Source organism: Monocercomonoides exilis, assembly GCF_001643675.1.
Source record: "Monocercomonoides exilis strain PA203 chromosome Unknown scaffold36-1065637, whole genome shotgun sequence".
In the NCBI taxonomy this organism is placed as follows: Eukaryota; Preaxostyla; order Oxymonadida; family Polymastigidae; genus Monocercomonoides; species Monocercomonoides exilis.
The window spans coordinates 519,296-546,321 of NW_027150581.1; the positions used below are offsets into that span (position 1 = coordinate 519,296).

At 39.4% G+C, this 27,026-nt stretch overlaps 4 protein-coding genes across 4 annotated transcripts; 2 read left to right on the forward strand and 2 right to left on the reverse strand.

Annotated features, from left to right (window-relative positions):
- Window positions 1-177: 177 nt before the first annotated feature.
- Window positions 178-9,306, reverse strand: MONOS_3637 (uncharacterized protein; the record flags this gene model as incomplete). The annotated part of the gene is made up of 1 exon (XM_067873649.1): window positions 178-9,306. One exon carries the CDS (start codon window positions 9,304-9,306, stop codon window positions 178-180), a length of 9,129 nt encoding a protein of 3,042 aa, XP_067723684.1.
- A 2,087-nt stretch (window positions 9,307-11,393) lies between these two features.
- On the forward strand, window positions 11,394-14,424 carry MONOS_3636 (Translation initiation factor 5B). The gene is made up of 4 exons (XM_067873648.1): window positions 11,394-11,602; window positions 11,678-11,771; window positions 11,834-14,103; window positions 14,203-14,424. Exons 1-4 carry the CDS (start codon window positions 11,414-11,416, stop codon window positions 14,323-14,325), a joined length of 2,676 nt encoding a protein of 891 aa, XP_067723685.1. The 5' UTR covers window positions 11,394-11,413; the 3' UTR covers window positions 14,326-14,424.
- Window positions 14,425-15,214: 790 nt separating this feature from the next.
- On the forward strand, window positions 15,215-24,755 carry MONOS_3635 (uncharacterized protein; the record flags this gene model as incomplete). The annotated part of the gene is made up of 1 exon (XM_067873647.1): window positions 15,215-24,755. The coding sequence occupies one exon, from the start codon at window positions 15,215-15,217 to the stop codon at window positions 24,485-24,487; it is 9,273 nt and encodes a 3,090-aa protein (XP_067723686.1). The 3' UTR covers window positions 24,488-24,755.
- MONOS_3634 (p97B) lies at window positions 24,667-26,943 on the reverse strand (the record flags this gene model as incomplete). Its single annotated transcript, XM_067873646.1, has 8 exons — window positions 24,667-24,726; window positions 24,791-25,002; window positions 25,128-25,552; window positions 25,711-26,384; window positions 26,435-26,491; window positions 26,542-26,618; window positions 26,685-26,772; window positions 26,938-26,943. The coding sequence occupies 8 exons, from the start codon at window positions 26,941-26,943 to the stop codon at window positions 24,667-24,669; spliced, it is 1,599 nt and encodes a 532-aa protein (XP_067723687.1).
- Window positions 26,944-27,026: the final 83 nt, after the last annotated feature.

The window sequence follows — 27,026 nt, forward strand, 5'->3', positions numbered from 1 at the left end:
AAAAATTGTTTTTGAAACATTTTGATTCTGATTCGAAGAAAGTCGAAAAATGGAAAGCAGACTGAACTCACTGGGATAATTCACATCCTGCTCTCCACTTCCCATTCAACGAATAATACTCAAAGAAGAAAGCAAAGAAAGCCCTTCTCAAAAGAATGCCAACCAATACGACCATCATCACAAGTATTTTCGGCTTTTCCTCCCTTCTTCTTTGCTTATCGATTCGCTCATCCCATCTTCTTCCTCTTCTTCCTCTTCTTCCTCCTCTTCCTCTTCTTCCTCTTCCTCTTCGTCTTCGTCTCGCAAAGAATCGCAGATTGCATCTGTCAGCGTCACCATCACTGCCCCAGCTGGAAAGTGCCCAATCAGCTCTCGCTTCATCCCGCTCAGAGAAGGCCTGTCTGCCTCATTCCACGAGATACACAGCCTCCAAAACTCCAAATATGGTGTGTCCTTCACCAGCCCCACATTCGGCACTTCTCCATTCACAATCTTCTGCCCAGCTGCCTCTGCCTCATACTCCCCAAACGGGATCTGGAGCGTCAGGCACTCCCACAGCATCATCCCGACCGAGAATGCCACCGACTTCTCTGTTGCCCCCATCTTCTTGTTCATCTGCAGCTCTGGCGCCTTCCACCTCAGGCACTCCTTCTTGAAATTGTCATCCTCATCCTCAAATGCAGACGAGGACAGAGAGTCATCCTCCTCCTCCTCCTCATCACTGGCAGATGTCGCAACAGTTGACGAGGAGATGGATGAGGAATCGGAATCATCGTCAGATGAGAAGTCGGAGTGCATCACGATGCAGATGACCATGTGCTCAGAGAACAGCACAATGTGTGGGCTCAGATTGACAAGTGACTGAAGAGGGTTTTCCATCTCGGAAAATGAGTGGAGGGCGATATTGGCCACCCAGAACAAGACCTGGGCAGCTGTTTGTTCTCTTTCCTTCAGAGTGCCTATCACCATCTCCTTCTTCTCGTTCCTCCCGTGAAGCAGCATGAACAGCGAATCCCTCAGATCCACAATCAATTTCTCGTGAGGCGATGAACATGCCATTGCATCCACCAGATTTGACATCGATGAGGTGGTTGGACACAGATCTTCCCCTCGAACAAATGTTGAATCTGAGTCAGTTGTTGTAGTGGATGAAATAGACGAAATGGAAGGTGAAGGTGTTCTCTTTCTTGTCTCTTCTTCTTTTTCATCCACCTTCTCCAGCATCCATTCTGGAATCTTGTCTGAATCTCTTCCCAAAATGTATTCAGTGGAACCACTCTCACTCAATAAATGCTCTGATGACTCCGAATGTCCCAAGCTTTTCTCGTACACCCTCTTCTTGATTCTCTCATCGTTCTTCTTCTCTGCCTCCCTTTCTGCTCTCCTCCACTGCTCCTCAGGAGACATCTCCATAGTCACCATCTCGAATGCCTTCGGATCTTTTCTGATGTTATCATTCACAATCTCTCTCAGATCTTCAGCTTCATTCTTCACCTTCTTCCATCGAACAGCCAGAACAATAATGACCACAAGCAGTATTACAACAATCACAATGCAAACAATCAACAACCAATAAGATTTCCCTTCTTTTCCTCCTTCAACAATCCTTTCCTCCCCATTTGCCTTGGGCTCGCTTCTGTTCTTCAGAACAAATGCATCAGTTGCAGACAACCGCTTTCCATACACAATCATCACAGATACCTCCGTCTCATCTGGGATCGACGAAAGATTTCTCGAAGGCACCATCCCAACTGCTTCCGCTTCACTCACAAACCCATCTTCTTCAAAATGATATGTCTCAATCAGGTCTGTATCTCCAGCTGACAAAATCAGTCGGAATGACAAATCGCATGGCAGAAGAAGCGCTCCCTTGAATTTAATTTCAGTCCCTCCTCCATTTTCGCTGGCCGAAGCCCCTTCCAGCTTGGGAATGAAGAAGGGCGATTCCCTTTCTCCTGCCATCCCTTCCAGGCTGCATCCATCGTCCAGAATCCACAGCGAAGAATTGGGCATTACTCCATCTCCTCCCTTCAAGCTCGAAATGGTCAGCGAAGCAGAATCTGAGCAGATGATATTTCGACAAAGCGATGGATATTTTGCAATGAAAGGATTGTTGCCAAAGAATTCTCCTTTCTCAATTGTCACATTGCCAGAAGAGATCGACAATCCACCCAACGAAGAATTCGAAATTGAAACATCCTTCATTGCTATTGTTGAATTTGATGAATGGACAAGTGATCCATTCCATTCGCATATTTCTTCAAAAGAATTTATTCCTCCACTCTTACTCTCTTTTGTTAGCAATCCTTCAAATTCGCACATGCGCATCGAAGCATCAATCGCATTTCCAATCTTCATCATGCTCCCTTCCTCAGACTTCGAAATACAGCTTGAATAAGAACAGTTTGAAAGAACTATCTGGGCTGAGGAAGAAGAAGCTGAAAGAATAGAAGCTCCTTCTGAATTCCTTGAACAGTTATTGAATGGGGAGATTGTTATTGAAACAGTTCCTGAAGTCGGATCGCTTATTGAAACGATACATCCTTCCATCAGCTTCACTTCATTCACAACTATTCCATTGAGTGCAACGCTTCCACAGTTGCCAATCTCAAATACATTGGTTGTTGCCTCAATATGCTCCAACTTCACATTCGTCAACGATATCTCTTCCCCGCAAAACAGAAAAGAAGGCTTCTTGGATGAAAGCATTGATATTGAGCAGTTGTCAACATGTAGAATTCCATTTTCGATGCTAAACAATGTTGAATTGAGAACAACAGATTCAATGCTTTCTGATTGTCCAACTGATGAAAAATCAACAAACAAAAGAGAAAGTTGGCCATTTGCTTCACGAATGACTGAGCTTCCCGAATACGAAAATGACTGACAGAAATTGAATTTCACATTCTCAATCCGAACTCTCTCTGATGTTGTGAAGATGCTTTCTTCATCATCAGCAATTGTTGAGTTCAGATACGCAAAAACCGATGAAGGAGATTGCAGTGAGCGGATGCTAACATCTTGAACACTGCACGCACCAACAATAGCAGTTTGCTCCATGATCAGCAGCTGAGAGAAACGCGACGGAACGATATGTTTCACTCCCACATTCAGCGACTCGCAAGGAGCATCGAACTCTCCACATTGTTTGCTATCTGCGTGATTGTCTGTGATAGCTGAGACAAATATTGTTTCGCTCTGATATTTCACAACCCTCAGCAGAAGATCTTCTTCATCCAGAAAGGAATCTGTTGTGCAGCCCCATATCGCCAGCTCTTTCACAAAAGGTGCTCTGAAATCCAGCAAGAATTGCTCATCAACTATCTGTGTTTCAATTGAATGGCATCTCACATACACGTCTCTTCCTCTGAATGCAGAGTTGTCTCTGAATGTGATATTCGACAGAACAAAATTCAGAGGCTGCTCAGCTGTCGAGGTGCATTCCAGAAACAGCCACCCACCTCTTCCTGTGGTTGAGCAGAAGCACTCAGAAATCGTGCAAAACGAGCAGTCAAACTTTCCTCCCTCATTCAACACAGAAAACATCCCTCCTCCCTTTTCACATTTCGATCCGCCGCACCTCTTCATTGTTGTGTTTCTAACAACCATTTTCAATGGCTCTTCATCATTTTTGTTCCGAATGATGGGAATATCATCAGTTGTATTCTGAGTGACTTCTTCGAATACACTCCATTCAATAACAACATCTTGCTCCACTTCATTTTTCTCTCTTCTTGAACTCTTTGATATGCTCAATCCGCTTGCTCCTTCCAGCTCAATATTCTTCATCGTTAGATTTTTCATGTTCAAACTCGAAGTTGATAGCACAGAAATAATATCTTGTGAAAAGCTAAGTGATTGAATTGTCACAAATTCCAACACAACTGTGCCTTCGTCTGCCTCGATCAACCCAAAGTTAATCATTTCTTCTTCTCTGCTTTCCTCATTTTTGCTGAATGAACAATCTCTCAGAGTCAATAGTCCTTCACTTGATCTAATATGCAACAAAACATTGACTCCACTTGTGAATGACGATGGAACAACAAAGTTTATCAGTTCGAAATTGGTAATACCCTGAATCTCCATTGCTGTTCCTTCTGTTCCTTCAAGCGAAGAGTTGCACTTCAGAGCGCACATGATTGTATTATTTGATCTTATTGAAAGCCCACTGACATCAACACTCTTCTGAAGAATCGCCTTTCCAATGACACTGATAATCCTTTCATTTCCTTCAAGCATTCGCTCCAAAGAATAATCGATTGACAGGCAAGGATAATCTGACAGTCCGCAAATGCACACATCTCTTCCTTCGCTCCCAATAAATAACTCTGAACCAAATGCTCCCCAGAAATAAACCAATGGGATAGCATTTATTGTGTCATTCCCATCAAATCCGCTCATGGAATTCAACGAAATATCGGAAAGATGCTCAGAAACAAATGGAAGAGAAGTGTTTGTGATGCTCTTTGACAAGTTGGATGATTCAACAAAAAGATCATTTCCATATTTGGCAGTGTTTGGATTATCAACATCAAAAGCAGGGGATGATATCACAAACGAAGAATCACCATCCACCAACTTCAATGCAATCCCTCCTCCAAACCCAGTCTTCGCTTCTCCAGCTGGTGCTGCACATCCCGTAAATGTGCTTGAAATAACATTCAATTGCGTATTCCTTTTCATCTGTGCGAAAATAGCTCCTCCTTTGCCTCCATCAGACAGCACGGAACATCCATCAAAAACGCACTCTTCGATATTAATTTGCATGCTTTCGTTTTCTATATTGCAGTTGTCAACGCTTATGCATCCTCCATTTCCAGTTGCTCTTTCTATTGTCTTCATTTCACATTTAGTTATGTTCAAGCTCATTATGCTTCTGCATTCCGTCAAGCATCCACTTTGCTTGCTGTTTCCGGAAAAGTTGCTTTCAATGATTTCAATCGAAGGCACAACCTCACTTCCCCCATCACAAATTATTGCGCTTGTCTGCCATTTGATCCCAATCCCAAACACATTGCTAATCGTCACTTCACCTCCTTCAATCTTCACAAAGGAAACATCCAAGTCATTTTCAGAAGCAATTATTCCACAATCCTGAATTATCACTTTGTTGGAAATGCAATGGAATATGCTTTCATATGATCCAATTCTTTCTGCAACAGAAAACACCACCTTGCCAAAGGTTGTTGGACAGCGCGTCTCGAATACTCCCCTTTGTGAACCAGAAATGCCTGCTCCTATCTCATAATTTGAGGAATTTCCTTCTCCAGTCACGCTCCACTCATTTGAACCCATCTTCAATTCTTCTCCAAATGAAAAAGGTGAATGAAGCTTGATTGACTTGTTTTTGTTGGAAAATCTGAACCCAACCGCATTTGTGATTGTGCTGCACGGAACTTGAGCATGCCCACAACCACTGAAATCATGAGCATCTTCTCCACCCACATGGCAAGGGGATGTAAAGTTATTCCACAGATAAACCACAAGCGGTATTTCGTATTCTTCATTTGTTGTTGAGCGCTCAAATCCATTCAGCTTATCCAACCCATTCACATCAGCATCGAAGCAAAATGTTGCTGAATTTGCTGCATCCCTCAAATCAAAAGCATTCAAAAACACATCCTTCCCTTTCCTTCCCGAGCATTCATCAAATCTCATACTCTTCAAAACAAAATTTGATGCTCCATTATCCAGATGCAAGTATATCCCTCCTCCCAATCCTTTCCTCCCATCAACATTTGCAGTTGCTGAACAATGAGAAAAGTGCACTTTAGCCTCTTGTTCGTTTTTATCCCCTTTGCTTGAAGGCTCTTCAGTCACATTGCCAATGCTAAGACTTGATCCACTTTTCATCTGCGCCCACAACCCCCCTCCATTCCCTCCCTCACTTTTGCACGAGTTCATGCTCCCTTCTTCAAAGACAAAAGAGCAACCACTTTCAACAGTGCACTCGATTGCTCCCCCGTTTTGGTCTTTCACAGCAAAGTTCGAAATGCCAGATCGTATGATTTCTATTTTCTTGGCGCTTGTGGAAGAGATCAAACGAGAGGACATTATTCCTTCTGATGGAGTAATCGAAGAAATTACACAATCACTCATTTGAATTGAAGCCCTTTCAACCACTTCAAATAATCCTGATGCACAACTTGTTCCAATCCCAATCAGATTAACATTTTTCAATTTGGCTTCTGTGCTGCTTCCAGATAATGAGATTAATGGATTCTCACTCAGTGAGATCGAAGAAGCTGTGAAAGTTTCAATCGATAAGCTTCCAGATTCAACAGACAAGAATAGCAATGACAATTCTGATGATGGATTTTGAAGGGTGAGAGAACATTGAGACAAAGTCAGTTGCGAGGAAGACAAAATGAAAGTGGAACACTGTGAAAGGGAATAAGGAAAAGAAAAGATGAGTTTTGATAATTCTGTTTCAACACTTGCTGAAATCATCGCTGAATTGGATGTTGAACTTGAATCAGAAACTATCCAGCCACTTTTATCATCATTTCCTCTGATTTCGTGCTTCTGATCAGCAAAGGCCAATTCATCGTTCATCAAAATCATTCCATTCACAACAACTTTCTTTTCTCCTGCTAGCCGTGCGAAGGAGTGCTTCAAAGTCAGACATGGAAACTCTATAATTCCGCAGTGCGAATGGTCGAATGCTTCTGAATTGCTCACAAATATTTCAGTTGGATCAGGAAGGAGATAGATGCACAGAGGGATTGCCAAACTCGTGTTTCCATTGTCGTATCCTCTCACTCTGTCAGCAGACTCTGATGATGCTGTGACACATGTGATTTTTTGTGACTTTGCTGTTTCTTCCAGATTTGGCGAAAGAACAAAGATGTCTCTTCCCCACTTGGCTGTGTTTGTTCCGAATGAAGAGGATATCAGGAAATTTGGATTTTCATTCAACAATTGAAGAAAAACTCCTCCCCCAAGACCATCTGTCGCCGAGCAATGGCATCCATCAAAATGTCCGCCTTTCACTTTCACTTCATTTTCACTTCCAACACACAGCATCATCGATCCTCCATCAGCAGATGTTGTGCTTCTGCATCCTTCAAAAGTGCTCGAATTCAGACCAATTATTATATTATCCCTGGAAAACGATATTACAGATGCTCCGCTTGTAGTTCTTTCTATCCCATTAAAGACGCACCCTGAAAGTGTCAAAGAAATTTCATTTGTTGAAGAAAGCGAAAACAACGAAACAGTGGAGATAGTCTTTGCCCAGTTCACATTTTCCATCAGAAACATGCCATTCTGAATGTTTATCAGCTCTGCAGCAAATGCTGTATTTTCACTTTGTTCGCTTCCAGCAAATATGTTCAGATTGCTTATATGCATCTCTCCCGCTCCAGTGATCTCAAATAGCCTTGTGGCTCGATTATTTGCAAATGCCGAGTCATGCACAAGTTCAAGGTCACTGATGGACAATTCACCTGTTGAGACTGAGAAAAGAGACAATCCAGTTGCCTCTAATTCTGTCTGCACTGTCGTGCTCAAATCACTTTGACCATAAATCGTGATGGTGTTGGAGCAACAATCCACACCTTTGGTTTCTATGATCGTTCCTGTGAGAATCTCAATATCTTTTACATATTCAGGAATAAGTTGAGTGAGGCAATGGCTAACAGTGTTGCATGGATAGCTTTCGTTGATTCCACATGCATATGTATCTTTGGCATTTTGTTGCGTTTGCACTGAGGAGACAAATCTGACTCTTCCACCATCATTCCGAAGCCATTCACTTTTATCTCCACTTTCAGATACAGTTGTGCTGACTCTATTTGTTGTATTCCTTGTTGAATAGCAACTCGAATCAATATTATTTTCTGTTGATCCTCTGAGAGTGACATCGTGTCCTGTTTTTATGCACGAATTATTGTGAAAAAAACAAAAATAAAGCAAAATTCCTTTGTTATTATTATTCACCATCTGACTGACCGCTCCTCCTTCATACATCGAATAACAATGGCAAAACTGACAATTTGAAAGTACCACTTTGTCTGTGCAACTCCAATGTTCTATTGCCCCTCCTCCAGAACTTCCCGAGTTAAGAGCACTGCAATTTAAAAATACACAATTTGAAATGCAGTGCTTTTGCATCTGAGTTTTTGTTGGACGCAAGTTTATCGCTCCTCCATCGTTTCCTGATGAACAATTACGAAATAAACAATCATCAACAATTGGTTGGACATAAACGTTTTCGATCATTATTCCTCCACCACCATAGTCTGTAGTTGCTTTCGCAGAACATTGAACAAACGATGAATGAAGCACGATGCATTCTGCAATTTTCAATGCATATATTCCTCCGCCTCTTGTGGAAGAGGCACTGCAATTTGTAAAGGTTGAATTTTCCACCTTCAAAATTGCATCTTGATTGTCATGAACATAAAGAGCACCTCCTTGTTCAGCAGTGCAATCAGTCCATTCACATAATGAAAACGATTGGCTGTCAGTCAAATTCATTTGTCCTTTTTTGTTCAGATTATTCATCTCTCTTTTCCCGTTGATTATTGTTGTGTTTTTGCAGACAAACGCCTGAGAAGAGTACGATCCGCTCGAAATCCCTCCTTCAAAAACATTCACTGAAGAAAAAACAAGGCAGTTTTCCATTGTGCCCAAATAGCACGAATGTTTGCTGTTAAAGCAGCTATTTTCGCCAGATTTCACTGATATGTTGTGGAAAGCACAGTCGTTGATCTGCTCGATTTGGCACATTCCTGATGCAAGAAAGTTGTCTGATGATAAAACAATTAAATTCGAAAAAATAGAATCTCTCAAAACAACTGAAGACAACTGATCAGATGAAGAAACAAGATTGCAGGAACGAATGTTCTTTTTGGGGATTAAACTCAGGTTTGCAAAGCATATTGACCCACTTTGCAAATCGAATGGCGAATCATATTTTTGCCAGATAATGCATCCATTTATCTGCACACTCGCATTTTCAGATATCCGCATAAATGGCAAAGACTTTAGCTTCAGCACCAGATTTGCCAATCCAACTGAAGAGTTGAATGCTCCAAAAAAAGAATAAACTGAAGAAGATGCACATTTCTCCAATCCTTTTTCCACTGGGAAAAAATTATTATCGATTGCCTTTGTTTTGTCCACTTCTGTGTGAAAGCGCCCATTACCTCGTTTGTTTTGATTCAGATGAGTACGGGAATAATCCAAAGATGACTCTGAATAAGTGTCCTTCTTTGTAGATGGAGGAAAATGCATGGTGTCACGCGTATGGAAAACTGTGGTGATTATCAAACATGCAAAGAAAGATAAATACATGTTCATCTCCAAAAATATATTCTTTTCCTCACAAATTTTTGTGAATTGAATGTGATCAAAAAGCCAAACTTTATTCAAAATGAGATCATTGACTTGAAGGAAATAAATAAGGGGGTCTGCCTGTAGTTGGAAACGAAACGAAGGCTGCAAAAGAACGATGGATAAATTTTTAAAATTTTCCAAATCTTTTGAATTTTAAGTAGATGATTGCTCAGTCATCCTTCTGCAGCAGATAAATTTTTTTCCATTTTTCTAATTGGATGAAACTCATCAAAAACAAAAGTGTCACGCTTCCAATGAATTCAAACCAATATCTCCTTTTGCAAATGAAAGGCTTTCCATGCTCTTCTTCAATTTTTGGCTTTACTCCATATTGAAAATGCGGAAAGTCAAAAAATATCTCGTTTCTCAAATGTATTTCCAGGTTCAATCACTTATTCTTCTTCTTACAGGTTCTTTTGGAAAGTGCTATTCATTTTCCTGTTTGTGATCGTTTGTCACCAAAGATGAGATTTTGCTTCTCTCATAATGCTGCTCCTTGTGCTTGCTCAATAATGAATGAAAAGAAAAATACTCGAAAAAATTAAATGGATTAAAATACAGAAAAAAGAAGAATAAAAATAATTATCTTCCAAATTCTCAACAAAAAAAAATTAAAATAATTCATTCTTTTTATCATACAATGAAGAAATCCAACAACACAATCTTTTTTTCATTCCTCTTCCAACTTTGCGGTCAACTTATTTTTCCCTTTCCTTTCTTTCTGCTTCCTCTTCTTTTTTATCTCATCTTTTTTTTCAATCTTTCACAAAGTCCTCTGAAAAATCACAATGAATTTTTGGTTTGTATATTATCCACATTCACTTGATTCATTTCCTCGAAGCAACTCCATGTCTCCGCATTTCCACAAGTCTTCAACTTCCACAGCCTTGTTTCTCGCTGCACTTCAAAGAGAAAAAAAGCATTTCTTGTTTATTTCTTTGTTGTTTCCATTCGCTGCTCGAAATAACCCCGAAGCACAGCCAATAACCACAATATGTTCTTCATTCTGAATGCTGCATGAACAAAAAAAGCAAATGTCCAATACTTTTTCCATCTCTTAAAATCAATCTCTCCTTTCCTTTTCATCTTTCACTGCTCTTTCACTTCTTCTTTTCTCTTCCAATTCACTTTCTCTTTAAACTCGTTAAGCTCGGTTGTTTCCTCTCCTCCCAAATGTAACTCGTTCATAATTGCTCTTTTCGAACTTCCATCGATATTTAAATGATTTTTCAGCATTCTCCAAGCTGATTTAGATTAAGGACGTGCAAATTTATGATTTTAAAGTGGAAAATTGTGTAAATTTTGAAATGTCTTCGAAAAATAATTCTTTTTCAACATTCGATTCAATGACTATAACAAAGCATAAGATTATGTTAAAAGGCATTCGCACACCCCCAAATTCAAAATGTTGCACAAAGTCAGAAATTCTATTTCCACTTCTTTTTTCGTTTCTTCTTTTTGATTTAAATCATATGGATCAATAGTTACATGCTTTTTATTGATTCAATTCATCTTAATTTGAAAAAAAGTCCATAAATAAGCATTTTTAAAAATTTTTCGAATTTAGCACACTTTGAATATGTTAATCCGATAATGTGGTATTTTTTTCCTGTATTGACTTTGAAAAAAAAATAAAAAGATAAAACACTGAAAAAAAATCTATAAATAAAAGCTGTTGAACATATAAATTAATTTTTCACAAAGCATTTAATAAAATGAGTTACATCCTTTCAAAACTAAAATAACTACTTCGGAAAAAATTCAGAAACGAACGATTATCATTTCCTAAATCAAATATCAAAATTTTTGACTGTTTAATTCTCCAATTCATCAAATAGCAAAGGCAGAAAAAAAATTTTTTTTTAAATCACGAGAAAAGAATTACATTTAAATTGGCAAAATCAAACATTAAAAAAACCGAAACAATATTTGATCATGAGTATAATTTATCTGATTTGAATTGTGTTTTATTCAGAAGCATCAAAAATAATTTTATTAAACAATTATTTTTTGTGGCCATATATTAAGTCCAAGAAAAGATTACAGAAACCATAATGTAGTCATTTTTAAGATGAATCGAAAAAAACCAGCAATTCCGCTCGCTCAAATCAAGAAATTGAATCAAGCAAAGGATAAGCAAGAGAAAATACAAAAAAGGGAGCTTGCAGAGAAGAGGAAAAGAGAAGAAGAAGAGAAAAAACGAGCTGAAGCGGAGAAAAAAAGGAAAATTCTTGAAGACGAGCAAAAGGCCATCAAAAAAGTTTAAATATTATCATTACAAATTCAATTTTTATAAGCTAAATTCTGAATTTTTGCTATTTGTTTATGAATATAGCTATTAAGCAAGAAACAAGAGAAAATTAATAAACAGGAGAAAGAGGAAAGAGCCAGGAAAGCTGCTGCACGTGCATTGTTGGCAGCGGGAAACGGTATGAAGATTTTTGACTTTTTAATTCTGTCAGTGCGATCAAATTGAATTTCATGATTTTAGTTGAAATTGCTGCATTTTCAACAACAAAACCTCAGGACAAAAAAGACAAGATAAACAAGCAAAAAAAATCTCAGCAAGATGCGACTAATGAAAAAGATTCCAATGAAGCAGATGATTCGTGGGAAGATCTTATTAAAGACGAAATCGAAGAGATCAATGCGACAACTGAAACAAAGGCGGTTGAAGGTGGAACAGAAAGCTCTGAGATGCAGGAAACCGCAGACAACAAGGAAGAAATAGAGGAAGGAGGGAATAATGAAGAAGAAGAAGGAGAAGACTGGGAAACGGAAATGGAAAGAAAAGAAAAAGAAAAAGAAAAGGAAGCTGAAAAGAACGAAGATGAAAACGAACAAGAGTCTGACAGCGACAGTGACGATGATGAAGAAGAAAGTGAAAGTACAGAAGATGATTCAGAGGAAGCCATTATGCGGAGACATGAAAAACGAATGAAGAGAAGAATTGAAAAAACCATAAAATTACTTACCGATCAATCAACTGCCACCTCATCATCATCCCAGTCCTCGAAATCTGCAAAAGATGAAGAATCAGAACCACCTCTGCACGCCCCTATTGTGTGTATTCTTGGCCATGTGGATGTCGGTAAAACGAAAATTCTGGACAAACTCAGACAGACAAACATTCAAGCCGGTGAAGCTGGTGGTATTACCCAACAGATTGGAGCGACCTTCTTCCCAATGGAAAACATACGCCCCACAATCAACCAAATTGCGAGCGTTATTCCTCCCACAAACTACGACAAGCTGCCAGGGCTGCTGATTATCGATACTCCGGGACATGAGTCATTCACCAATCTTCGGCAGCGTGGGTCTGCACTGTGCAACTTGGCTATTCTTGTGGTGGATATTATGCACTCACTGGAGCCACAGACGCTGGAATCGCTGGAGATGATCCGCAGGCAGAATTGCCCATTTGTCATTGCGCTGAACAAGATTGATCGTGTTACTTCGTGGAAAGCTCCTGAAAAGGGTGAGACAAACCTATCTTTTGTGGAGTCATACAAACGGCAGACAGAAGATGGAAAGCGTTTCTTCAACGATCGGCTGGAGAAAGTGGTGAATGATCTGGCTGGACAGGGAATAAATGCAGCACTTTACAATGATACCGCAGAGCATATGGACTTTTCTGATGACTACGTTCGGATTATCCCTACGTCTGCACACACAGGCGAAGGTCTGCCAGACCTGTTGGCCAATCTGCTTTCTATTGGACAGATGGAGATGTCAGACTTGCTGCATTTGAAACCGGAGCTTGAGGCGACAGTGATGGAAGTGAAGACGCTTCCTGGGCTTGGCACGACGCTGGATGTGATTCTGGCCAATGGAACATTGAGTGTTGGCGATACGATTGTGGTTGGAGGAACAGAAGGGCCAATCCGATCGGTGGTGAGGCAGCTGCTGACGCCTCATCCAATGAAGGAGATGCGTGTGAAGGACGAGTACATCCTCCACCAGCACATCCGCGCCTCGATTGGTGTGAAGATCTGCGGGCCAGACTTGGACAATGCGCTGGCTGGGTCGCCGCTGTTTGTGGCGTACGACGACGAAGAGATCGAAGTGCTGGAGGACATGCAGCGAGAGAGCTTTGAATCGATTCTGTCGCAGTTTGTGCGCAACGACACCGGAGTGTATGTGATGGCGTCGACAGTCGGCTCATTGGAGGCGCTTGTGACGTTCATTGATGGGGTAAAGCCTCCTGTTCCTATTGCTGCTGTGTCTATCGGGACAGTGCACAAGAAGGATGTTGTGAGGGCGAGCATCATGGTGGAGAAGGACCCGAAGTACTCAGTCATTCTCGCGTTTGACGTGGGTGTTGATGCAGATGCCCGACTTGAGGCAGAAGAGAACGGAGTAACGATCTTCACCAGCGATACTGTGTATCGTCTTGTTGAGAAGTTCACGAACTATCTGGAGGAGCTGCATGAGCAGGAAGGAGAGGATCTGAAGAAGAAGATTGTGTACCCGGCGAAGCTGCAAGTGCTGCAGTGCATCCACGAAAGCGACCCTGTCATCATCGGTGTGCGTGTGGTGACTGGGAAGCTTAGGCTGAATGCGCCTCTTGTGGGAATTGTGAAGGAGAAGGACCACGCAAAGATGATTGAATTCGGCATTTTGGCTTCGATGGAAAGAGACAAGCAGCCACTGCAGGTGGCTGAAGCTGGCGCTGAAGTGGCTATCAGAATCGCAAGAGGAGCACATCCTGTGCCTATTTACGGCAAGCAGTTTGACACGAAGACTATTCTGTCTACGAAGGTTTGGAATGATTATTTGTTTATTTTGTTCTCTAATAGGATATTTATTCAATACTAAAAATTTTCATAATAAAAACAATTATATTTTTTTAACAAATAGTTTGATCGAACGTCAATTGATTATATCAAAGAATATGAACGAGACGAACTTACAAAAGATCTTAAGAAGTTTATTGCTGAAATGAAAGGTCCACTAGCAATTCCTGAGCCTGATAAAAAATAGAAAAAGAAAACTTTTTCTTTATCATTCTTTTTGCTCCTTTATCAGTTCACCTAACTCACTCACTTCTTAATAATTAGGAATATTGCAAATTTTATGAAATTCAAGTAAATCTTTTTTATGAACAAAATAAACAAGCATTTATGAAACCCATCATATATTATTTCAAACAAAATATTAAAAAACTCTTGATAAAAAGGCATCTGCAATTCAAATTAAAGAGTTAGAATTGGTATTAATATTTTAATGCTTTATACACATTGTCACAAGCGTATTTAACAATATTTTTTGTTAATAAGTTGAAGAAAGCATGGAAGAAGTAATTCCGCATGTACTACGACTTGCATCATCATATTCAATTCAATCACTCCTTCCAAAGCAAGATCAAGATTTTTTAAAACAGTTTCAGAGTGATTCGCAATCAATTCCAATTTGCTTCGAAATCCTTTCAAATTCAAAAGTTTGTGAAAAATATATTCTTTCATTCATATTATTTGTTTTGTGTTAGTATGCTATTGAAGAAGCTCCAAGATTTGTAATTTGCAAAATGCTTTCAAATTTAATTGAACAGAATTGGTTTGAATTGTCAATTCAAGATATTTTTTTAACTTTTTCCATTTTTCAAAGGAATACATTTAATTCAGATGCCAAAACAACAATATTTACTCGGTTAATGCAACTGCTTTTCATCATTCCTTCATTTGGATTGAAAGGATTTGCGGAATTATTGAATTGTCTCATCGACATTTTGATTTTTGTTCTAATTGAACTGAACAACCCAACTCTTCATTCCTTATTAGTATATTTTGCGGAATTTTTGTTATTATGCCATGCAAATTCATTAGGTTGTGATCTTCCTGATTTTTCATCGACTCTTTTGGCAAATACAACGATGTCAACGTTTTCTCTTCAGTTATTATCATCAAATGATGCAATTAAACGATCGTTCGAACAATTTGCCAAGCATAGATTCCAACAAGACGATCTATTTTTCCGGCAGGAAATAAGTGGAATCTTTTCAGAGCTTCAATCAGTTGGGAAAAAAAGCATTCAGAAAATGATGTTTGATCCAACTTCTCCAATGCCATTCTGTTCACCTGAGCATCGAATGACATCTCTTGTCTTTTTTATGAATTTCCTTGTTTCACCTTTGGATGGGCTGAAAGATGTTATGCATGTTCAAGTTGTCGTCATGCTGATGAACAGAATGATGTCCTCCCTACAAACAAAAGAAACAACACGGAAAAACTACACAGCAAAAGACAAGCAACCGAAAGACTTGAAGCGCGCCAACTCAGCAATCAGCTTATCCGAGTCAAAAGAGTACAACAATGAAGAAGATGGGAGAGTTGATCTCAGCGAAGATGTAGATGATCAAAAAATTGAGGTTGACAAAGAAGAAGGAACAATAACAGAAATAGATAATAAATCTTATCAACTAAGTACAAGCTCTCCTTTTCAAAATGCTGAATTTACAAGTGGCATGAAAATGGAGACTAATGACTCTGTTGACGCTGCTCCTGGATTAGAAATTTCAGCCATCTCAACGCCTTCATCGTTTCCATCAAGCCGAACATCAAAGAAGATACAAAGTCAATCAGACAAAGTGATTGAGATACTTCACTTTGTAGAACAGGGAAAATCCCACATCGACGATCTTGCGCCTAGCTGTTATCTTTCTCTTCTGATCGCACGCTGTCTTATCAACTACAACCTTACCAACAACAAAGAACAGCTGGAGCAGCTGTCTGCGAAAGAGCGAGCTTATCTTCCTTCGGTGCTGATTCTCCAGCAGTCTCTATCATTTACGTCTATGTGGATGATGTGTCTGCTCAACGTGGAGCCTTTGTTTGCGCTTCCATTCAGCCAGCTTCTCTTCAGCATGCTTTCTCCATCGGCTATCCCTCCGCCACCAACTTTAGATAAGATCAACTCCATTAATCAGCCTACGCTCTATTCTGATATATATCACCGCAGCCTTCGTGGAATATGCAAAGCACTGAAAGCTTTTGTCTCACATCAAATTTGTACAAAAGGTGATCCAAGATTGTTTGTTCCACAACCGGCAAGTGCTTCTTCTTCTTCTTCTTCTTCAAGTTCACAGCCTTCTTTTTCATCTCCTCCTTCTTCTGCTTTTGCTTTGTCTCGGGTCGAAGCCAGAACGAAGTTTCTTTCACTGTTCAATGACTTGCTGCCAGTCATAAGGGATGCATTTGCATTCTGCTGGGAAGAGCACAGGCAGTGGAAGGTGTGGAGTGCAAGCAACTCGTTTTTCGATAACTCGGATGCTCAGCAATCCCGCAATTCACTCGATTCATGCATATTTCCCACAGCTGGAGATGTAAAGGATTCACTGAACATTCTGACAGACTTGGTTAAGACTGTATTTGAGAAGCACAGCAATATCTTTCCTTTTTCAATGCCGATTGTGTGTGAAGGAGAGAAACATGAGATTCTGTTCAGCCAGAGATTTAAGGCTTGGGAAGCAGAAAAGGAAAAGAGGAACAACAAATACAACAAAGCAATGAAAAAGTGGAACAAGACGAAGTCTGAGCTCGAAAGCCAGATTGCACATCGAAATGTCATGCCGCTGCAGAATGTTGACAATATGAAGTTTGATTTTAGAGGCTGTTTTAATCAAAAAGAGATCCTTGTGATGCTTCTTCAATTGCTTGCACAGAATTTCGCAGAGCATTACTCCTCTCCAAACGCAATGTTTTCAAGACATTATTCTCAAAACCTATCTCGGATGGGATCGTCAGACTTTACAATCTTTCGCATGAACGCTAAGTCTGACGAGGATGTTGATGCACTCTGGAGAAAGACACTTTCAAATCTGTTCAAGAAGGATGAAGAAGCGAAACAGTTTTCAAAGCAGCTTGAAGAGAGAGGCGAAAGGGACAAGTATGATACGATGCTATCCGTTCTTTGTGAAGCTGTGAAAGCATCAAACACGCTGTCACCGAATGTGAAGCAAGTGTTTTTCCAGAAGTGCAAATACGCTCAAAATACAGCGTCAAAGCAATATTTTCCAGCGTCACAGCTTCAAATGCCTCAGATGCGCAGAACAAGGATGTCGATGGATTCAATTGACGATTTGGATTCAATGGATGAACAAGATGCAGGTATTTCTTCTTCTTTCCTGACAAAGACTCCAAAGTTCTTTCTGGATGGCTTCGAAGAGTATGTTCCGCTGACTGAAGAGCAAAAGAATGAAGTGCTTCGTTTGCTTCCTCCAAAGCCTACAAAGCCAAATATTTTGCCTCTGCCAACTTTCGAGCCGATTTCGTTTCAGAGTTATGATCTTCGCTCTGTTTATTGCTCGTCCACTTTTTCGTCTTCTTCCTCTTCGATGACTGCGTCATCTGTGCAAAGTATTTTGTCTATCAAAGAATATTTAGCGCCATCTTTGGCCCTTTCTCCTCTCATTTCGTCGTGGCTGTCATTTTTGGCCAAGATCATCTCTGCTCCTCTGCTTCCGCTGGAGAGCTTCAAAAATATAAAGAGCTGCATTGAATCACTTGACTTCAACATCACTTATGACGACGGGTGCAGTGAATGGGTGGAGTCTCTTTCAAAGCGAAGCAGCTTCGTCGAGAGCATTTTAGCGAAACAAGATCAATCCCTAATAAATGAATCAGACATTGGACAAACTTCTTTCTCTTCAATAAAGGACGATGATGACATGAATTCGTTGTCTGAAGAAGATTCCGAGGACAAAGACATTGGAATGTCTGATGATCAAAGCCAGGACAGTTCTTCGGAAAGCGACAATTCGAACACACGATCCGGATGGAAATCTTCTTCTTTGAATAGAGGAAATGAATCGCTGAGAAAGATTCTTGCGAAAAAGAACTCGTATTTCAGTCCTTCCTTCCCATTTCTCCCTTCTATCAAGAAAACTTCCACATCTGAAATGCTACAGAGAGTAGATGCTTTGAGAAAGCACAAATCAATTCAAAGAAACTTGCCATCTGTTATTCTTAATCTGCTTTGGAAGCACTCGCTCATTCCGTTTTTCGTATCTCTGCTTCCTTTTGCTTTTAATCAGATCACTCTGCTGCTCCACCAGCTGAGAGGCGAAGGATCAACAAACACTGAGCAGCAGCTCCGGCGTGTGATGTCTGTATGGCTTTCTTCTGAAGCATTGCTTGTTCCAATCCGCAGCACATCGCCAACGTTTTCTTCACATTTCAACAACCTATCATCTATTTCATTTCAGAAGGATCCATTTCCTTCGTTTCCAAACGAAGCACTTGTCTCTGAGTCAAATCCATTTCGCGCATCACAGCCTTCTGTGAAGCTGCTTGACACAGCATTACTTTCCTCTCTGTTGAGCCTTATATCCACACCTCATCTATTGCTAGGAATTGATGTTATTGCCATTTTCAGGAATCTTCTGCTGTCAAGTGGAAAGAATTTGGTTGCTGCTCTTCAGCAGTGCAAAGAAAGCACTTCAAGAGAACTTTCACAGAAGCTACTGGCAATAGCACAACAACTTACAAGAATGAACTTGGAAGCTGGAGCTCCAATTAACCGTTCGGCCATTCCAGCACCAACAATACTAGCAAGCGCTGCTTCAACTCCGCAGCAAGTGCCCGATGGAAGAACGCAATTTGCGCCTGTTCTTCTTCAGACTGCAACGCAGGAAGGTGTCTCTGTCTCCTCTTTTGTGCTGACGAAATCTCAAAGGAAAGCACTTCAGTGCATGTACTACTCTCTGATGGGCCTTGCTCTCTGTTCGCTGCCACAATGGGATGACATATGTGCAATATTTATGTGTGTCCATAGAATATGCATAAATGTTGGGGATCCAGACACATTCTCAAAATTTAACATTCCGTTTGTCGATCCAGATGAGATTTTCGATGAAGAGGCGAACAGTGACAAAGGAAAGAACGAAAAAGAGAAAGAAAGAGATGATGAGTTCAATGAAAATGATGATCAAAGCACACAAGACAGAACGAAGCGGACTTCATCAAATAACATGCTTATGGAAGATGATTCTTCTGGCATTACGGAAGAATCTAAAGCCACTCAATACATGAAAGAATCAATGGATCCTTTCAGTTCGCTTATAAGAGAACAATCAAATGACACAGAGACAAATAAACAAAAAGAAAACTTGAAAAAAAGCACCACCATTAAAGAGAAGTCTAAACTGCTTGTGGAGACAATTACAAATTCGGTGCAATTACTTTCTCGTTGTATAAATGTCTGCACAATAGCGTTACCAGAATGGCTGAAGGATGCTGATAAATCTACACAAGATTCTGCACAGCACCAATCAGCATCTGCTTCTTCTGCTTCTTCTTTCCAGTCTTCCTTACAAATCGATGGCCCGACTCTGCTTCCACACTTCTTTATCAATGTTTCATTGACCTTAATTGGATCAGTTGGCAAATGGTTGACACATCCAACTTGCTTTTCGCTTCTTTCGGACATTTTTCCTTTTGTTGTAGCTGCACTTGGCTTTTCTTCTCCTTCTGCGAAGTTTCATGCTCTTCTCATTAGATTCTTGTCTTGGCTCAAATCAAAGCAAATGACGTCGAATCTTCTATCGTCTTCACAGATTTCGGAGCAAATGGTTGAATGGTTGTTCATGTCATCTAAAGCCAGTCGCACCTGCAATAATTTAAATGTGCAGTTAAATGATGCAAAGCGACAAGAGTTCAGCAGAGCAAGCTTCAGAAATGCACTTCGAATGAATGTTGGGAGCTCTCCGCATACTTTTTCGTTCTATCATGATGTTGAGGAGATGAATGGGAAGACCGTAGGTTCAGATTTCGTGTATCATTCCGATAAAGAAGCCGAAGCAGTAGAATCTCAAATGTCGGAGAAAACTGATATATTTTCTGATATTTCAGGTTCCAAAACAGATAAAGATAGGCAATTTATTCAAACTGAGCTTGGAGAAAGCAAAAGCGAAGGTGGAAGCAACGCGGCAGCCACAAGTGGCAAGGGAGAAGATGGTGATGAAGTTGAATTAAAAGAACTACAATCTGATGAGATTGCGCTTCAATGCGATCCGCGTTTAAGAATCCTTCTTTCAGATGAGAATGAATATTTTGACTGTTTTACGGAAAGTCGTTCCTTTTCTGGGAGCGAAAGTGAGAGATTCCAAAATTTCTTGAATGATTTCACAGAGTCAATTCTGGATGACAATGATGACTTTTCGAATGAAGAAGAAAGGTTGAAAGAGGAAAACGGAAATACTGATGGAAATCTTGGCAATATGGAAGCCCAATCGAATACAGAAGAATTTGACACTCATTTGCATAGCTTCGAGAAGAAAAAAGTTCTAACATCCTCACGAAATCAGATGCTAAATCCAATTTGGATTGACCTTTTGCCTGTCAAAGCTATCTTTCCATCAACACATTTGTTCAATGCTAATCTGCAAAACTTAAGTTCATCGTCGAATAGCCTACAGATGTTACTGTGCTCCTCTCCGACATCTTTGGAGATATATAAAATCCCGCATTATTCGCGTATGATTCTTTTCAGGCACAAACTTGATGCGGTGCTCTTGCCTTATTCTGGCCTTTTTCCAAATGCGCTCAACAGAAAGCATTTATTAGCTTATGCTCAACGAGCAATAAACGAGATTATTCAGCACATAACAATTCATACATATTTGAACGAGGAAGATCATGTACAATCTCAGAATTTAAATTCAATGAATCAAATTTCTTCAACTCTAATGTCAGAAAAACTTATTTCGCCTTCTGTCTCTTCGGAAATTCTTCATGTTTTGGGATCTTTTCTGATTTCTTTGGTTGCCATTTTCCCCACTTTGGATTTGCCTACGCAGCAAAATACTTTACCTTCCATTTGTACCGTCCTTCTAAATATTTACAAGTTAATAACGGAAAAAGGCAAAAAAGATCAAATTTATCAGAAAAAATTAAAGCAACGAGAAGAATTAAGAGGTAAACAAGACGCATCTTCTTCTTCTTCTTCGCGCTTGTTGGCGATTGCAAGCGAAGAACAGATAAAGCAGAGAGGGTATCATAATTCATACAGAGCAAATTACACTGAGAACGACAGTTGCTCAGCAGGAAGCAACTTAGCTTCTACTATCCATTTTGACTCCTCAGAATATATGCCATTTTTCACATTTGCTTCTTTCTATCATTCTTTCATATCAGCATTGCCTTCGGGAAGCGAGCAATTATCAAGTTTTCTCCAGTCTGTTCAGCAGTATCTGCAGGAATGCCAAGAAAAACAGCTTGTTTCTGCATCATCTTTGGATTTTGCAGCTCGCTCTACATTTTATCCGTTTTTCCCACCACCGACTTCAATCTATTGGGTTGTTCTTTCGTTGGTTGATGCAATAATATGTCAGATGCCTCAGTGCAGGCAGAATACAGACATTTGTTCTGTTCCTCATTTCCTGGAGCAGGCAAAGATGGCTTCGTTTGCCTTCCAGCTGCTTTTCACTCTGTTTGAAGCGATTTGCCAAACGGGCTCAACTCTAAATAGCACAATTAACATTCTTATTCAATGGCAGGTTAATGAATCAAATAAGAAAAAAGCTGTGTGCCCTGAACTTGCGCCAAATCCCTCGCTGTTGAACGAAGAGGAAAAAAGAGCTTTGAATAATCGGATAGAGCTTAAAGCAGAAGTATTTCACCAACTTGTATTTGTGTTTGTTCACAGGGCAGTCCAGCTCTTTCAGATTATTTCCAATTTTGCTTCTCTGATGAAGGGATCTAAGAATATTCACTGCACGTTTTTAGAGCCTGTCATCCGATCATTTGCAAGGGCTTTGCTTTGTCTCTTTAAGAAAGCTAATCTGAGCACAATTATTCTGTTTCATCCAATTGTTGAGTCAACATTTCATTTCAATTTTACACAGCTCCTTCAAAACGCTATCTTCCCTCCTTCGTCCAACGATTTCCTTTCTTCATTGCAATCAAACAAGAACAACTTGCAAAATCAGTCAAATCAAATTGCTTCTTCAGGAGCAAGCACCATTTTCCCATCACAACCACAAATGACAACTTCAAATCAAAGCATCGCCAGCAATTCAATAAATTCGCTTTCAGTGGATGATACTAGCCACTCTTCTGATACTCTTTCATCTAGACACTTTGAAAACAATGAAGCATTCTATCCTGCATCTTCAATAATCGGCATTGCTAAATATTTAGTTGGAATTGCTCAGTTACCTGTTGATGCCGTTACACTTCCTAATCCTGCTAAAAAGGAAAATATACAAATGTGGATCGAAGAAAGAAAGAAATATGTAAATGCAAAGCATATTTCAGCGACTCATCCGCAGCTGCAAAGCACTGCAACTGTGCAATCTTCTTTGTTCTCTGGAAAGATGGATGAGTCAGCATTGCCCATCTTTGTGTACTCACAGCATTTGTGGATGAAAAATCCTTCAGACCTTGAGGCGCATTATTCGCTTCAAATGTGCCCACCAGAATCGTCTCTCAATTTCATTTTTGATAATCTTGTTTTGTCTCAAAAAACGCTCTCTTCTGTTGTCTCCAGAGTTCAGTTTGTAACTCACCTCCGATTTATTCTGCTTCACAAGCTGTTTCTGTGCTATGCCGCTTCACTGAAAAGTTGCATTTGCCAATTAGCAGCTGAGTCACCTTTTGCAAGCGATGTCCTTTCGTCCACAGCCTGTTTATTCTATTCACTTTGCGAGGCACTAACGATCAATCTCAAACGGCTGAAGAAGCAGAAATTTGCTGCTGTTTATTATTCCTCAGCGAAAACTGCATCTTTTCTGTTGTCTCGAATACTTCCAATTGAACCTCTGATTGCATTGGCCAATCCTTCTTTGTTTGTTTTCGCTTCTTCTGTTCTATTTGTTCAGAATACACAAGTTATCGATGATTGTCTGCACGCTGTGAAATCCTTTGCTGAGCTGTGCTGTGAGGCAAACTGTCCATCTGCCGCAGTCTCTAATGGAATTGCACCGTTTGGAGGAGAAGATATTCTGCTTTATCCTTCGTGTGTCATGAGCGAAAGCGAATTGAATAGCGATGAAGAGATGTTTCTTCTATGCTCCAGCGACAAGTTGAAAAAAGGAAATATTGAGGAAAAAGAAGCAAAATTGTTATCGCATATAAATGAGTTTTCACAACAAATTGGCGGATTCGAAGGGATGAACAGCGAGCTTGGTGCAACTTCAAACGCTTCAAGAACAAATGGAATGATGCAACCAATTGGAAGCGCGGTGAAAAAGGAAGTTCCGTCCACTCTGTTTCCAGATTTAACTATTGATGCAGAAAATGGCACTTCACAAAAGATTGAGCATCCTGGTTACAATATCAACATTGCTCGATCTTCTCTTCAAGCTTCCAAATCATATTTCGATCAAGCACTGCGGCAAATCACAACAGACAGCTCCATATCGCGACTTTTGAATCCTCTGTCCTATCTTTGGATGGAGTGGGCGCCTGCAATCATTTCACTGCTCATCTATTTCATTCACGCTCCAATTCAAACTTCAAAACTGTCTTTCTCTGCTGTTGGAAAAACTGCAGCGCAATTTCTTTGGGTTAGTCATAGCGAGATGAATTCGTCAGCTGAGGGCATTCAATTTGAATCAAGCGAAACATCTTGTAACTTAACTGATTCTGAAATATTTGCATCGCTCAGATGCCCTCAAATGGAAGAGCCAAGCGAAATGCCAATCAGCTCACTCTTCCGCAAATTTTCGATCGATCAACAAGAAAATCTCACATCACAACCAAATCGAATTCGCCAATTGTTTGGCAGCGATGCACAGAGCAATTCAGAAGTTGCAACTTGGAGGCAAGCTGCTTCAGCCTCACTGAAGTTTCTCCCTGAATGTGGAGGAGCAAGCATTGGGAACATTAACCTCCTTCTCAAGATGCTCACAACATTGTGCGAGTTTCTACCAAATACTCATATGAAGATGGTTCTTTTCATTTCTGAGTATTTCAATAAATCATTGAGCGAGCTTCCTGGCATCACTTCACCAGCCAGAGATCAAAATGCAATGAGTCCAGTACAAGAAGATTCTCTCAAAAGCATTCCGTCTTGCTTTGTAAATGCAAAGAGCCTTCTGAGCACAATAACAGAGATTCGGGGAAGAGGAGCAAGCGGAGAAATTAACCAATACATACAAAAACTGTTTCCCAGAAAAGGAGTTTCAGAAAAGCAAAACACTTCATAATTATTTTATTTTGCCTTGTTTTTGTTTTTAAGTTTGAATTGATATTTGAGCATTCTTCATAAAAATAAAGAATATTTGAGTTTTATTTTCGTTTTGTTTTGTACAAAGATGAGAAGAGATGCTTTCGATGAATCATAAAGCAAACAAACTAACAAGAAAATGATTATTTAATGTTATCTTCAGCTTATCCTTTCGTGAAATATCTTCAAAGCCTCATACACACATTCATCGTCAACCTCCTGAAATATTCACAATAAATATTATTATTAGTTGAACTAACATAATTATTAAGTTTTATCAAACCATTTTCCTCTGTGAAGCAGCAAGAAGAGAAACAGAGTCTATAAAAGATGAAATGTCCGCGGGAGAACAAGCTTCGGTTTGTGACACAATATCCTGGAATGCTCTTTCGGATATGGCTGAGCGTAGCATTAGCTTGTTTATGTGATGATGGAGTAATGAGGATCGTTCTTCGAAATCAGGCAATTTTATTTTGATGATTGTGTCCAACCTCCCTTTGAATAGTTTAAATTGAATGTGAATATTTCATAAATTGAAGACAAAATTTTTGGAAAATAAAAATGGAATAAATGAAAAAAAATAACAGCTTCAAAATTGTAAAAAAACAAAAGATTCAAACCACTTCTTGTTAGAATTTCAGGAACAGAAAGAAAAGAAGGTGCGGTTGCAACAATTACAAAATTATCGTCAGTGCTCTTCATATTGTCAAGTTCTGAGCACAGCTGATTTGCTATGTTTCTGAGAAAAGGAGAGTCCTCATCAATAATTTCTCTTTTTCGTCCCTTTCCAAAGCTTTGTTTTTTCGATGACTTTGAACGACGATTGCCGAACTTGCATTTTTTGTCTCTTTGCCCTTCTTCCTCATCTTCCTCATCTTCCTCATCTTCTTTGCTGTCGCTTTCGTCGCTTTGGCTGCTGATCTCATCATTGCCATCTTCGCTGCTTTCTTCACTCGAATCGTCATCTTCTTCAATTTCTTCGAATGCTTTGGTTGGAGCAAGTGTGTTAATATCGTCTAGAAGAACAATGCAAGGGCTTTGTTGTCTGAAAAAATAACAGAATTTTCATAGAAATATTGTGTTCAAGCAAATTGTCAAATATGAGCAATCACAATTTCGATAAACATCAATTTAGGGAAAAAACCATAAAAAATTACATTTTGCTTTAAATTAACCTTCTTTTCATTAACATTGTTTTCATACCTGGCAGTTGCAAATATCTGTCTTATTCCCTTTTCTGTATCGCCAAGTGTTGACTGAATTAGTTCAGCAATTGACACCTTAAAGCAACGAATCCTTAGCAAAGCAGCAAATTCCTTCGCAAGAGTTGATTTCCCCGAACCCCGCGGCCCAACTATTAATGCTCCAACGGCCGGAGAAATGTTCAGTGATATCAGCTCGGATCGTAAAGTTGGAGAAATAGAAGGAGCAAGAAGGCGATGAAGCTTTTTTAATGGTTTATTTAAAGTTGGCAAGCTGCAGCAAGAATGGTTAGCGGCGAAAGAATAATTTTCTTCATTTTCACTACGCTTAGTTGTTTTTTCTTCAAACTTCTTTATCTGCAATGAAGATGCTACAGATTCATCTGATAGAAGATTTGTTGTAAGATGCTGCCTTTGTAACTCTACACCTTCAAGTGACGAAAGAATAGCAACAGCAGGCTCTGCATCATTATCTTCTTCATGTTTTATTGATAAATGAGGAGAACGAAGAATGGAAAAAATGAGAGATGACACATGAGAAATTGTATGGCACATTGTGATATACTCCTCAAGAGCAATTGGGTAATGAAGTGATGTTTGCGTTGTTTCTTTCCACAATTTTTGAAACATTGAAATCCTGTCGATAAAAGAAATGAATGGAATTTCAAAAATCATCTGAAGAAAATAAATGTTGAAAAAGATAAAAATAAATATTTCTAACAAACATCAAATTTCTTTGAAAAATCAATTCCATCAAGTGTTATATCTGTTCCTGAACATATCTATGAATGAAAATAAAAATTGTGTTGTTGCAAATACGTGACTTACAAACAATGATGATAGATTCATGCTCTGCAAGACAATCTGGAAAAATAGAAATTTGACTGAGCAAGGAAGGAGGAAAGAGTTCTAAATTTTCAAAGAAAACTAAAAACAGCAAAGATAATTTAAAAAAAATATATAATAAGTGCAAACTCACAGAAGGACTATGACGTTTTGCTTCTCCATAAATTTGACTAAATAATGATTCATTATCAACCAAAAAAGATGAAAATGCAATTTTCTTTAGGTAAAAAGATGATAATTCACTTTCTTTTTGGATAAGTTCGAATATGTTTGATCCATGAGGAGCAGAAATAAAAAGTGATTTGCATCTTGGTATTGATAAATCAAAGCAAAGTTTTGGATTTAACCCTTCGTATATTGCTTTTTTTATATGTTCTTGCACATTCATTCAATTTTTTCTATTAACAAATTTTCAGTTATTTAATAATGCCCAATTCTTTCGAATACTTGTTAGATCATAACCATTTCTTC

Bases quoted from the DNA above. Each gene is read 5' to 3' on its own strand.
- MONOS_3636 (XM_067873648.1), top strand. From the start codon at position 11,414: ATGAATCGAAAAAAACCAGCAATTCCGCTCGCTCAAATCAAGAAATTG. The intron at 11,772-11,833 runs GTATGAAGATTT...TCATGATTTTAG, and splicing joins ATTGTTGGCAGCGGGAAACG to TTGAAATTGCTGCATTTTCA. The intron at 14,104-14,202 runs GTTTGGAATGAT...TTTAACAAATAG, and splicing joins AGACTATTCTGTCTACGAAG to TTTGATCGAACGTCAATTGA.